Source organism: Triturus cristatus, chromosome 4_2, assembly GCF_964204655.1.
Source record: "Triturus cristatus chromosome 4_2, aTriCri1.1, whole genome shotgun sequence".
Lineage (NCBI taxonomy): Eukaryota > Metazoa > Chordata > Amphibia > Caudata > Salamandridae > Triturus > Triturus cristatus.
This window is the reverse complement of record NC_140586.1, coordinates 778804168-778818549: the sequence shown is the minus strand read 5'-3', so window position 1 is coordinate 778818549 and position 14382 is coordinate 778804168. Positions and strand designations below refer to the sequence as shown.

Genomic DNA, 14382 nt, shown 5'->3' with positions numbered 1-14382 from the left:
TGTTATTAAAAATTTCCACCAATGGCTTGATGTCACCTTTTACTGGTAATTGATTTCCCCACAGCTAAAATCAATAATTCTTTATTGCCCACTTGACAGCAAAAGCTTATCTTTTAATCACACTTTAATTTAATTTCGCTCCTGTCAAACATCTGGATGCAAAAGCGATCATTCTTTCCTCTCCATTCACTTCTTGACTTAACATTCTTCCTAAACCCTTTTGGCTCACATCAGTTGTTATACGAAATGTTTAATCTGCTACAAATGTTATTACGCTTTGAGCCTCTCTCAGGTTCTCTTTGATCAAAACAAACTCTTTCTCACTCTCCTCAGTCAAAACAAAATCACTTCTCTTTTTTTGTTAATTCTCTTGAGTTTTGTCAATCAATTTCTTAACAAATCGTGCATAATACGGATCATTCTAAGAAAATACGACAATTCTTTGTTCTTCGGCCTTTCCAACCCTACCACTTTATCCATTAGCTCTCCTTTAGGAAATACTCCTTGCTTATTTACATGATGACCCAAAAATGTAATCTCTTTCCTGCTTAAACAACATTTTTGTACTTAAAATTAAACTATTGTTCAGTACTGTTTTCACTCCATCATGCTAATTTTGATTAGAACCACAAATCAACACATCGTCCTGATAGAAAAGGGTTCCCAGGACAACTCTAAAGAGCTTAAACATGACCCTTTGGAACACAGATGCCGCTGTTACAAAGCAAAAGGCATTCTCAAAAATGTGAATGCTTTCATTAGAGGGATAAACGTAGTATACTCTTGAGAGTCTTAAGTTTGACCTGGTGGCAGGCTGAAGCTAAGTCTAACGTTGTGAACAAATTTGCCCCTTCTATTGATGATAACATCTCTGTAATATTAGGTAAGGGGAATTTGTCCACCACAACTTCCTTTTTTAGGGCACGCAGATCAATACATAATCTGATATCTCCATTACTCCTTCTAACCACCACAATTGGAGAAAACTACTCCGCTGCTTTCACTGGAGTAATTACATCAGTCTCACACAGCTTGCCCAATTCTTTCTATACTTCTTTTACGGATAACAGTAATCTACTGACCATAGCAGTTACTGATTTAACTTCTTTTTTCAATGTTATATGATGTGCATAGTTCTTAAGACATTTCAAATTTTCATTGAACACTTCAGAAAACTGATATACAAAATTAAATTGTGACTTCTCCACTTGCTTTATCTGTACTTGCGGAACTGCATTAGGATCTGGGAATACTCCCAACTCTTTCTGGTGTGGCTAACTCAAAATTTCATCCGCTTGATCCGCCACATAAACATTTCCCACTATACTTTTAGTAGACAGAGATATAGTGGCTAGAAAATAATCCAACATCTCTTTTGGCTTCCCTCCATGACAACCTGGTTTTACATCCATTTTTTTCAAAACATCTTTTTCCTGAAAAAGATTCTGATGATTATTCTTTGATAAAATAGTCAACAGAGAACATGAATCAAACACCATTTGAATTTTGTTTCCTTCTTTAATATAATAGTCAACTGAGAACATGAATAAAACACCATTTGAAATTTGTGTACTCCAAATCTGCAAAGAAATCTCATCAAAATATACATGTAGTACTTCTTGAACCTTTTTTTACAACATTTCTACAACATTTTGCAGTGTCTTTTTCTGTTACACCTCTTACAACAGGCAGTTACCGCAGGACAATTTTTACTATTAGCCATATGACCATACTGGCCACACCTAAAACACTGCCCTCTAAACACTCTTTTCTTCTGTTTTATCTTGTTTGTCATCGCTATCATTGAGGCTTCTTTCTCCGTAGTGTTGATGTCATTTTTCTTTAGCTCAGAGTACACATTTAAGCATTTGCTCTACCTTTTTAAAAACAATTATCGCTTCATGTAGATCTGGTTCATCTTTAAGCCATAACTCTTCATGGATTTTGTCAGAATTGCAACAGAGTACAAATTGATCCCTAATTCTTTTTTCAGGTAGCAGCAAATGAAACAAAATATTATATTATTAGACGTCCCAATTTCCTCTTGCCTTCATTTGTCAAAACGATACTGCTCTAGAATACTAGATACCCTAGGCATAAAATGTAGATCTGATTTCTTCACACACACCTCATCTTCATTAAGACCCCTTACCACATCTCTTTCTAACTCAGGTAAATCATCTTATATTTCCTGACCTTCTGACCCTAAGCAATGGAACAACAAAGCTGCTTTCTTTTCTATACCTATATTAACCACATACTTTGACATAATTTTTAAAAACGTTCTTCCATTTCACCCATCTAAGAAGTGGCTCACGTAGATTACTTCGAAAAATGGGGGAGGTGTTATGTTTTGCATTACTGCCTTCAGGGTAACTTTGCCCACCAAATTAAAAAATTGGAATCAAAAGCATTTATTTTCCTTTTAGTGCCTCTAAATGCCTCTCACTCAAGCATTATGAACATCTCAATTAAAATACCACTACAGTACAGTTTCTATTATATAACATGCTTAAAAATGTCATAAACACCTATTAGCACTTTTTTTCAGATAGAAACAGTGTGCTGGACGCTGTTGAATAATTGACAGTCAAAATCATGCCAATCACGGTCATTAAATCCAGAGAACATAGCCAAAAGACTGCTGTGCAAGAAACTGACAGTAGATGACGCTATGTCCCAGCTCAACCAGTACACTGGTAAACTTCCATCACAGTAAACTACCTGTTGGCAGCAACTAACCAGAACAAAAGCTGGAAGCAGTTACCGAGGCACCAAGGACAAGATATAGTGGTGACAGAGCAGGCAAATACTCCACAAGTAGTGCAAGCCACGCTCAGGTTTGTAAGGTGCCACCAACTGCTCTTAGCCCGAAAACACAGCAAACCAAGAGCTTATTGGACACCACACCTTCCTCTTTGCAAATGGGTTTCCGCATTTCAGTAGCAGAATGTTCACACACACCACTGCAATTCGGTATTAGGAAGGGACGCCCTTGGACTGAATCGGAAACCCAATTTGCAATTCAGTACTAGGTTACTGTATCACAAACTGCCTGCGAATCAGGCCATTTCTAAATGAAAAAAGCTATGCATATCTGGCATTAAATGCTCTCTAGTACTCTTCTGCTTTAAGGATCCATGAAAGGAACTTGGAATAGGAATTGTGTTGGGTGGGTTTTCATCTTAACTGATGCTTTTTCTTGTATTAAGGTAGAGCCATCCTATCATGTTTCCATGAGAAAAAATGTATTACAATTAGGGCTCCCGGTTTTATGGTATTTATTTTTTAAACATTTCCATCTGTATCTATCATATTTATTTTTGGGCCATTTTATCTGTATTTATCCATATTTATTTTGTGTTTTGCGTATAAATGAAGTTGTAAAACATATTTATTTAACGGATAGACGCACACTCATACTTTGAGGTCCGTCATGTTTTAGCTATTTAAGCTGCCAAATATTACATAACTGTACACCCACTGGTAAATATTAGCATTATACCACAAAACATGCAGTTATTTAAAGAAATTTCATCCTGTTTGATAATTTCCCATGCTGTCCATCTGCTCAGTTGTTGGGCTTTAATTCATGAAAGACAGCACAAGAGTCACTTAAAAGAAGCACAATTGTCTGCATTTACCCACTTTTTAAAATAAAAGCAGACAGAAAACACATTATTTTCTGTCTGTATTTATCTGTAAAAATCCGCAAAATCAGAAAACAGGCAGCCTTAATTACAATTGTTACAGTGGTTTTTATCTTGAATTAAAATTCATACCTTCTGGCAATGTCCGTCCATCAAAAAAATTCATTGGTTTGGTTAGACTTCGCGAGATGGCAGGTACTGGTGGATAGAGGCGAAGGCACTCCTTGATGCACATAGTGGTGTAAGTCATCTTACCAAGATCATCCCTGAAATGGTTGGGATTGTGATTGTAAAAATTGTGGGACAGGGTACAGAATGCAAAATGTTGTTTAAAGATTAACTGATTAGTGTATAAAGTATTGCAGAACTTACATTGCCTAGCACAGAGATGGATCATTCTTTTCCAAAATGAGGCTGCAATGGCTGTCTATCAAACTTTTTTTGCAAGTTAACAAAGTCGCTTTCTGTGTTTTTAAATTTCTTTACATACATTCATACAATTTATGATTACCTTAAAATATGATCTGTAAAGGTTTTAGTTTATAATATTGCTATATTCCACAGTAAAAAGAAAGACATTCATATATTAAAACAACAAAATACTGAAATTCACATGTTATGTTTGCCTTTGAAATCGTTAAATCGCACAACAGCCAAGCAAACTATGAGCCGCACACCCAATGGAATGCTCATGACCTCACTCTTGATGTGAGATGCACGTATAAATGTTGTAAATACTCTTAAGGATGATGTTACATATCAAATTATCCTTAACACCATGAAAGCGATGACAAAGATTGAAGTGTCATTTAGTGGTTTAAATATGTGTTGTTAGCTAATATCATGGTGCGTTTAGGCGTTATTTATTGGTCTAAATATAGGGACATCATAAGCAATGCATCTGGTGTATGAGTTTTTTTGTTTTAATTCTTAACCAGAACTGCACTTTAACTGTTTATTTCAGTGCATTTCTGAGTTTTTTCCAACCAATGTTTAGATCTTACAACCATAGCTAAAGCCCTACCTTCACTTAAACCTTTGTTTTCCAGTTATTTTTTTTTGCTCATAAACCACTTTCAAAAGGCACCCCACCAGGGGTGGCCAACCCCCTCTGTGTCTGTACTTTTACAGTCGTAGTTGGTTGCAGGGCTTAGACAAAGGCCAGGCTCAGCACCCAATGCGCTGTGGGAGGACAGCCCCCCCACTGATTATGATTCTCTTCTGCATGCAGCAGAGAAGCAAAATTGCCCAAAACACCACAGTTTTTTTTGTTTTTAATCTAATTTTTTAGGGTTGATGGATCCTTTGTGATGGTTTGTGAACCCCTGGAAAGTTTCAAGGCCATGGACTGTGTCCATTTGGCAAGCCTAATGGACTTCTGTTGGGCCTCCATTGGGGCTTGTGGGCCTCTTGTTGAGGCTATGTGGAACATGAGAAAGGACCAACATGTACATTAAGGTAGCTGAGGTTTAGGGGGAGCGAATACCACTGCAACATCAGGGTGTTTTTTTTAAAAGGCATTTACTGTAGTGGGATGTTCCATTGGTATACTCTGAGTCTGGGAGTGGGGGTGTACTTATCCTCCTCCTTTATGTGCCCCTTACATTTTTTACAGGACTTTGGGGACTGAGTCATCGCGTTAGGAAAATTTATCATGATGTTTTGGCTAGTCAATCCGAGAGCTTTGATTCTATGGACCTCATGGAGCGTCACATACCTGAATGGACAATGAGACAAAAAAGAAACTCTTTTCTTTCAGATTTTATTTTCTTCCAATTTTGGATCCGTGGAGATCCGTGAAACTGGGTTCATGAAACTCTTAAGAATTAACATTCTAGGTACTATTATAATCTACTCCTTTAAGGGGGCGTAGCCAAGAGGCTGCAGATGGCGGACGCATGAGCCTGGAGCTCCTCGCCAGCCCGAGTTTATTGACGTGAATTACTGGCTGCAGGGACCTGGGAGCGGGCTGAAACTGGCCCGGTAACTCCACTGATGAGCATGGCTGCATCTGACGGCTCAAGCACCCACAGGAGAGACAGGGGCGAGCATTGCCCCGGGAGCCGGCGGAGGTCGAACGCCCTCAAGATGGCGCGTCAAAAGTGAACAACAGACTTGGAGTGTGCCGCAAGGCCCGGGACCTGCAAGGAGGTTGTGACCGAGTGCAGAGTGGCTGCGGCAGAAGAGGAGAGGCCGGCGGGACGGGCGCCGAGACCCCGAGCGTATAGCTGGCACACCTTGGACAGTAAGGAGCAAGGGGTCAGATTGAGGCCCAAACCCGGAGTTCGGAGGATAGTGAAATGAGCCAGTTTCCGGGAACATTACTCAGTGGGGCACGTTTCGGAAACGCCAGTTTTGCCACAGTCGGATAAACTTTTAATGAACTTGGGACTGAAGAGCGCCGCCGCGAGCCGTCGATGGACTGCCTGTCCCTTGTGCCTGACCCTGGCATGGCAGCTGTGCTCTGACTCCTAGCCAGCCAAATACAGCATGTGGAGAGCGAGCCCAGGGAGAGTACCGTGAGTATGCTGCCTGATTTCTATGCACAGTGAGAGTCGGTAGCGGTAAGCGTGGAGATCAGGAGGGGGCGCCCTAAGCTGTGGGCTGCTGCCTTACTTAAAGAATTTTGCAGTGACAAGTTTGGCCCTGGGAGTCGGCTAAGGCCGTGCATCATCAAGATGGCATCCCGGTAGCGAGCAACTGACGGGGAGTGAGCCGTGAGGCCCGGGATCCGCGAGGGACCGGGCATAAAAAAAGAGTGCAGGGGTGCAGAGGAGGACACAGAGAGGCTGGTGGCGTCAACTCTGATACCCAGGGCGCTTCACAGGGGGATGGATTGAGGCTCGGATCTGGGGATTGGAGGGCCATGAGTGCATACAGCCACCGGGAGCGAAACACAGAAGGGCCCCGCTTCGGGAACTTTTGTCCTGCCCTGATTGGATGAGCCCTTACTAACTAACGGATAGCCTGACCCTTGTGCCTGTCCTTGGCATGTTGGATGTGAACTGTTTATTCGTCGGCCCAATACAAAGTGCGGTGAGTGAACACAAGGAGTGAGGAGTGGGTATACAGCATACTACCCCATGCTATACTGGCCACAGAGTGGACAGCACAGGGCCTAGGAAGGTGCGCCCTGGGTTGCTGCCCGCTGCCCCACACAGGAACCGTGGTGGATAGAAATCGCTGGGCGGTCTCGCCAGAGCTGAGGCCAGTCATACCACCGAACAGTCGTGGGGGAATGAGCGGACCACTGGAAGCGACTGGGGCTATAGCACCCACCAAGTGCATTCTGGAAACGGCCCCACACCAGAAAGGAATATAGTGGGGAGTCGGTATTTGCGGTGACATCATCGTGACCCAGCGTTTGAGCGGAGCAGTCTGCAGAGTGGCTGTGGCGCAGGGTCTGAAGCGGAGGCCGTATAGATCAGCAAGGCTGCCCCACGAGAGCTAGGTGCAGCCCGGCAGTGGGTGGAGAGTTGGTGAGTGCTCGTTTTCCCCTCCCCCCTGGGTACGTCAAGGGGCACCGCCCGGCCCAGTGGTGGAAATGGGCAAACCCAGAGGTCGTCAGACAGGGGCCACCTTGGCACAGGAAGATACTATGCAAGACCAGCCCCATTCAGGCACGGAAGGATAGGTGCAGCAACAATTAAGCAGGATCCTGGAGGCAATTGCAGATACTGAAGCCACTTTTCATCAAGATATCAGCACGGTGTTGGCATGCCTAGGACTACTGCGGGAAGAGCACAAGAAACTTTCTGAAAGAGTGAATGAGACGGAATCTAATGTTGCAGTCCTGATCCCTGCTCAGAAGTTACTTAAGGCGCAGGTGGGGTTGTTGGCAGACAGATTGGGCGTACTAGAGCGGAAGGCTGAAGATGCCAAAGGATGTATTAGACTGAACAACATCAGAGCCCTGGGGCTACCAGAGGGAGCAGAAGACTATGACATGGTGTCTTTCCTGGAACAGTGGCTTAAAACCAATGTAGCCCCGGATGGCCTGTCATCGTGCTACACCTTGGAAAGGGCTCACAGGGCGCCGACCAGACCGCTTGCTCCGGGTCGGCCGCCGTGGTCGGTCGTGGCCAGACTTTTGCACTTTCGTGACAGAGACTTTCTTCTGCAAAAGACGCGTGCAGACAGCCCATACATATTGGACAACAGTAAAATTTCCATCTTTCCTTATTACACGCTAGAGGTCCAGAGAGAACGAGCCTCGTTCATAGAGGTCAAGTGGGCCGTGAGAGATGAGGGTCCGCAGTACTCATTGATGTTCCCTGCCCGGCTGCGTATTATCCAAGATGGGAACACGCACTACTGTGACAATCTGAAGGATGCGTGGAAATGGATTGAGTCGTACAAAGCGAAGGCTACCCAGGAGCGGTCTTCCAATTCAACGGCCAAGAAACCAGTGGGAAGCGTGTTAGAAGAAGAAACCGGAGCGGTCTTGCTAAAAGACTGACTACATCGCAAACAGAGAAGGAAAGAGCAGAGGCACTGCAGGCTGTTGCGGCGCTCATGACGGGCAGGAACCTATCTCCGGAACCTCGAGCTCGGTCTTCAAAGGAAACTGGGGATCAGGACTCGGATTCTTCCCATAGTGACAGTAACAATTTACCGGTGGTGACCCCAAATACAGCAGACGAGAACATGTGAATTGAAGGGTGATCGGGAGGGTTTCCTTGGGGTTCTTTTTGGGTCCCTGCAACTATGGATGCTTTTCACCTGCAGCCCCAGGTCCTGGTCAGTCCCCTCTATAGTAGGGCCAGCGCATTTTAGGAGGTCTACGCGCCATATATAATGTTTTATCTTTATCATCTCATTGAGAGCCCCACTAGATTGGAGCCTCACTTAAGAGCATAATGTACAAAATTTTGTTGGGGCGGCCGACCATTGTCGGACTGCTCTGGGGATGGGGAGTTGACCATTTTGGGGGTCTTTTTGTTGGATTAGTTTGTTTTTTACATTTCAGAGGGGAGTGGTGGTGCAGGAATGTACGAGCAGGGCGGGGGTGGGTTCCCACTGGGTGGACATCCAAGGTTGTCTTTCTACTATGGCACAATACCATAGAGTGATACGTTTCCTAACGTGGAATATATGGGTGATGGGGTCTATGGCTAAATGCCATAATATATATACATACTTACGGCGCAGAGATGTCCATATAGCTTACCTCTAAGAAACTCATTTGAATATAGAAGAGGCAGGGAAGCTGAAGCGACGATGGAGGGGCAAATATTTGCAACCACCGCCTCTGCTTTTGCTCGGGGGGTGATGTTATGGATCAGGCCGGGGATCCCCTTTGCACTAGATAGTGTGTCCCTTGATAAGGATGGAAGATACGCACTAATCAGCAGGAGGTTGGCTGGTCAAACAGTGACCTTGGGGAATATCTATGCTCCCAACCATGACCAAGTGGGATTTCTAGAGAATTTTTCCCCTATATTAGCTAACCACATGACGGGTTTCACAGTCCTGGGTGGGGAATTTAACTGCATAGCCGACATCTCGGCAGACCGCTCGCATCCTCCTCTACAGGGAGCGCAGCCACACCGCACGGCAGCTGATTTCCGTAGTTGGATTTCCCACTGGGGCTTGGAAGACACATGGAGGACGCAACACACAGAAAATAGGGAATACTCTTTCTTCTCCCCAATTCACCAGGTGTACACCAGGCTGGATAAGTTACTTTGCTCTCCGGACTTTATTTGTACTATACTTCATACTGAGTACCTGGGCTGCACATTGTCCGATCATAGCCCACGCATGACGCACCAAACGTTGGGGGGTCGACCCCCGATTCAGCCGTGGAAACTTAACTCCTCTGCATTAGAGGATGCACCTTTCCGTGAATTGTTACGGGCGCTTATTGAGTCATACTTTCCCATTAATGCCCACACAGCCTCCTCCAGTCTAATGGTGTGGGAGGCGTTTAAGTTGGTAGTACGGGGTCACTGCATGGGACAAACGATCAGGGTACATAGGGACCATCAACAGGAAATCATGGGCCTAGAGGGTGAACTACGTAGACTAGAGAATGCTCAGGGATCGGGGGAAACAGCCTGCTTATCTTTATTGGAAAGCCGTGGGAGATACGACAAAGCACTCGGTCGCTTACGGTGCTATAGCCACAGGGAGTATCTGGACAGAGTTCAGAAGGAGGAAGGCAGGTTGGGTCTTCTCTTAGCCAGATTAATTAAACCTGAACTATGTGGGGCATCTATTACGCAGTTGACTTTAGATGCGGGGGAAGTTATACATGACCCGGTGGGCATCAACAAGGCGTTTTGTTCCTATTACGAACTTCTTTATACTGCTCCAGTGGGGGCACACTTTTCTGACGTCAGGAGCTTTCTGGAGCCACTAGCGCTTTGCACACTGGACAATTTGGCACAAAAGGAGTTGGGGTACCGTATCAACCCACAGGAAGTCAGAGCGGCTATAATTGTGCAGGCAACGGGTAAAACGCTGATGGCTGATGGCAGAATTCTATAAAAAATATGCAGACTCATTAGTACCTCAACTAGTTAAACTGTACACAGAGTCATATGAATCAGGGGAGTTACCCGGGTCTACTCAGACTGTACTGGTGATCCCACTTCGGAAGACTAAACTGCCTGAGGCCGGAGTAACAGATTACAGACCTCTCTCCATGCCTAATCTGGACTTTAAGATACTGAGTAAGGGTTTGGCGGGTAAGCTTCTACCATATATGCGAACCCTAGTGCATTCTGACCAGAATGATTTAATCACGTCGCGCAATACTTCATAGAACACGCGCAGACATTATTTTATCCTGTATCACACGGATGCTCCTTTAAAAAAACAGGCCGCGGTACTATCAGTCGACCTAGGAAAGGCCTTTGATACAGTTGGCTGGGAGTACTTGGTCAAGGATATGCTTAGTATAGGACTGGGGGAACAGAGGGTACGATGGGTGCTGCTGTTATATACCTCACCCACTGTTCAGGTCAAAACTGGCAGATGATCTCTAGGCAATACAAGATTTCGCGCGGGGCGCGTCAGGGGTGTCCTCTTTCTCCTTTACTATTTGCTCTGGCTATACAGCCCCTAGCGGAAAGAGTTTGGCGGAGGGCATCAGCATAACATATCCTTATACACTGATTATCTGTTAATTTACCTGGAAGAGGCCAATACAGGCACTTCCGAGGCACTGCAAATTTTGGATAGATTCGCGCACTAGTCGGGTCTTGGAGTTAATTCAGCCAAAACCTACCTTTTTCCTGTGGTGGTCCAATAAGTAGGCCAGAATCCTTGACTGTGATCATTCATTGGGCACAAGACGCATTTAAATACCTGGGCATACATGTTTTTTATTCATTGGAGTACTTGAAGGAAGGGAACTTGAATAGATCGCTGTGCTCCCTCCGCTCTTGTGTACACTTTTGAAGTAACCTTCAATTACCCATAATGGTCAGGGTTTCCCTGTCCAAGATGATTATTCTGCCCCGCCTGCTGTATTTTTTCATAAACCTGCCGGTCCTGATGACAAGTAGATGGTTCCGTCCCTTGAACAATCTCTTGCGACGTCTGGTATTAGGAGAGAGACGACCATGGGTGTCTCTGAAGACATTGCAACGTCTAATGGCAGAAGGGAGACTGGGAGCCCCAAACTTCGAATATTACATGCTGGCAGCCCAACTTCAATGGCTGGCATAACGGGTAGAGGGGGTGGATGAGGAAGGCACATAGTTGGCCAATCCGGACTGTCTTCCCAACTTGTTGGTGGCCAAGTTGCTCATTCCGACAACAATTATACCTTACTGCTCAATGTTACAATGTACTGCATTGCAAGCCTGGAAATGGTGTCAAAATAAGGGCCTTCGCCCTGCTAAATATACGCCGGCATGATTATTGGTTGGGCTACCACGTGGTGACCCCCAATCGGTATTCACAAGCGAACAATTGGTACAATGGACAGAGGCAGGGCTGGATAGTGTAGGAGATTGCTATTCAGACAAGACACTGATCTCATTTGGGGATCTGGTAGCTGATAATGGATTACCCCTGGTCAGTTTTTACAATATGAAGCCTTGTACCGTACATTTGTGCCGCTTTGGGATAATGGGAGGGAGGAACCAGAAACTCACTCGGAGCTACATGCCTTACTTACACTAGGCACAGCTAGGCACTTAGTGAAGTGGATCTATGCTGCGCTGGTCGCAGCATCCCTCGGCCCTTTAATAAGTGGGCTTAGTGAGAGATGGGATAGACTTGGAAGGGGGGGGGGGCTCACTGATGTGGCGTGGCGTAAAGCCTTGCTTTCTCCCAAGAAGATATCCAGGAATACTTGCCTACAGTACATACAGCTTAACTTCATGCACATGATATATCTAACACCTCACCGCCTTAACGTGATATATGGGGTGGAGATGCGGCACTGCCCGAGATGCAATAACCCTGATGCGGATTTTGGACATATGGTCTGGAGCTGCACCACTCTTTGACCAGGTGCAGCGAGGATTCAGCCACAGGGCTGGGTCTGTGTCCTGGCCCCGTATTTTTTGTGGACCCTATTTTAGGATTTGCAGACACAACTTTGGAATTGCAGAACTGAAATAGATGACCAGAGAAAAGAGTTGCCTCGTCTAATCGTGGGACTTTTAGTTTTTGAATTTGGGTCCAGCAACAGTGTGCGAACCCTGGCTCCGAGGATTTTCTGTAGACTACCAGTCCAGATAACTCATATGTAACTTTATTTCGATCACAAAGATCATAAAAGTACACAGCACAAGAAAGATAAAATACAAAGTATAAATGATTGATTTTAAATAACATAAGTATCATAAAAAAAATTAAAAGTGAGAATGGTAAAAACAGATCCGTACAGTGCATCATACAATACATTTGGAGCGCTTTATCCACAGAGCATGCCAGTATCTGGAGAGGCCATAGACCATTACTCTGCATGTATCGGTAGTCAAGATTCTCAGCACCTCAAGGTAATGGCAGGCCAACCAGTCTACATAGCGGAATTGTCAATTTTTTCCTCAAGGATTCAAAGTATGGGCAGAAAAGGAGTAAATGCACAATGAATTCTGGTCTGACATCGCACGCAGGACAAAGATCCTCATTAAAAGCATTGCAGCTCCACTTTATACAAAACAGTTTTGTAGGTAAGGTCTTGTAACACAACTGTAAAAATAGTTTACGTGCCAAAGGGGGAACTATTTCATCAATGGTATCCTCAAAACAGGTGACAGGTTTAAAATTTAGGAATTCATTAGTCAAGCATCCCTCAGTTTTTGGCAGACCTTTTCTGAGGTGCATCCCAAAACATGTCTTTTAACCTAGCCCTTGGCGTGATGGCCAAACTTTCTGAGTTTGACCAAAAACCCTCCATCCCAAGCCTCCCCAGTAAATCCCTCAGAGAGCTGAAACAGGGGATCGAAGTTACCTGGGGGCATTTCAAGAGGCCAATTAGTGCCTCTCGATGGGACGTGAGCTCATCCGAGAACCACAGCCTGTGCCAGAACATGAGAAGTTTGTAGTTCCATTTATGCGCCAGCTGTCTATGAGCAAGGTCCAGGTAAAGGGGCGTCAGAGGGGTACTAGAGGGTTTGTCTACCAGGGATCTGAGAAAGCGATTTTCAGTGGTAGACAAACAATTAGTACTACCTGTGCCCCAGAGTTCTGCTCCATAGAGGACCCCCCCCTAGGACCTTGGTATTTTAGATTTCCAAAGCTGGTGCTTACTGCCTGGACAGGGTTTTCCTGTGGATTTTAGTAATGTGAGCGGTCTGCTCTATTAATTGCTCTATTAATTGTAGTTTCACTTTCTCTATGTGGGCGGCCCAGTGTGTTGTTGAGGTCAAGGGAATACCTAAGTAATCAAAAGCAACAACTAGCTCCAGTTTGCTACTACCAACTAACACAGGTATTTTAGAAGGTTTGGCCATTCCTCTCCTGAAAATCATGTATTTCGTTTTTTGCCTCATTTAACACCAGACGCCCCTTGTCACTAAACTTAATGAAATCATTCAAGAGTTGTTGTAGACCCTGCGGGGATTTAGAAATTAGGAGGGTGTCGTTGGCGAAAAGAAGAGCAGGAACTCTTTTTACGCCGATTTTTGGAGCATCAAACCCATCTCTGTCTAAAAAGTGGAAGTTATTAAAAAGATTAAAAAGTGTGGGGTCTAACACACATCCCTGTCTCACTCTGCACTGGAATGGAAGGTTTCTGTTATTTTAGTGTTCTCCCCCACCTCACCTGTGCTGTGTTTGATGAATGTAATCTGATTAAAACGTCCAAAAGGTTTCTCAGTAAACCCTACTCTTTTAGAACTCTCCATAGGCTAGCTCGCGGGACTAGATCAAACGCAGACCGTAGATCAACAAAGGCCACATAGAGCTTTCCTCCTTTAACTACCACTTTCTTCCAATAAATGCAAAGGAGGCGAAAGGCCTGGTCCAAGGTACTAATTTTTGTGCGGAAGCCAGCTTGTAAATCACTCAGGATTCCAGACTCTAGGATCCAATTTTGGATCCTTCCTAGGATTTACTTACAGAAAGTTTTCTGAGGAGAGTCAATAAGGCTTATAGGCCTATAACTAGCCGGCTTTGCTCTGTCCCCCTTTTTGTGAATGGGGACTATTTTTACTATTTTCCAGGAAGGGGGAATAGGAATACCAGACAAAATTGAGTTGGTAAGCAAATTCATATAGGAGCCCCAGAGGACTAGGTCCTCTCTATACAAATCTTTAGGAATTCTATC

General features: G+C 44.6%; 1 protein-coding gene across 1 annotated transcript in view; it reads right to left on the bottom strand.

Moving 5' to 3' along the window:
• The window catches only part of LOC146835028 (cytochrome P450 4B1-like), a 235963-nt gene that overhangs the window by 51901 nt on the left and 169680 nt on the right, over positions 1–14382 (bottom strand). The window contains exon 9 of the mRNA XM_085602689.1: positions 3783–3916. Within this exon, the coding sequence (XP_085458815.1) occupies positions 3783–3916 (134 nt within the window). The remainder of the gene's footprint in view (positions 1–3782; positions 3917–14382) is intronic.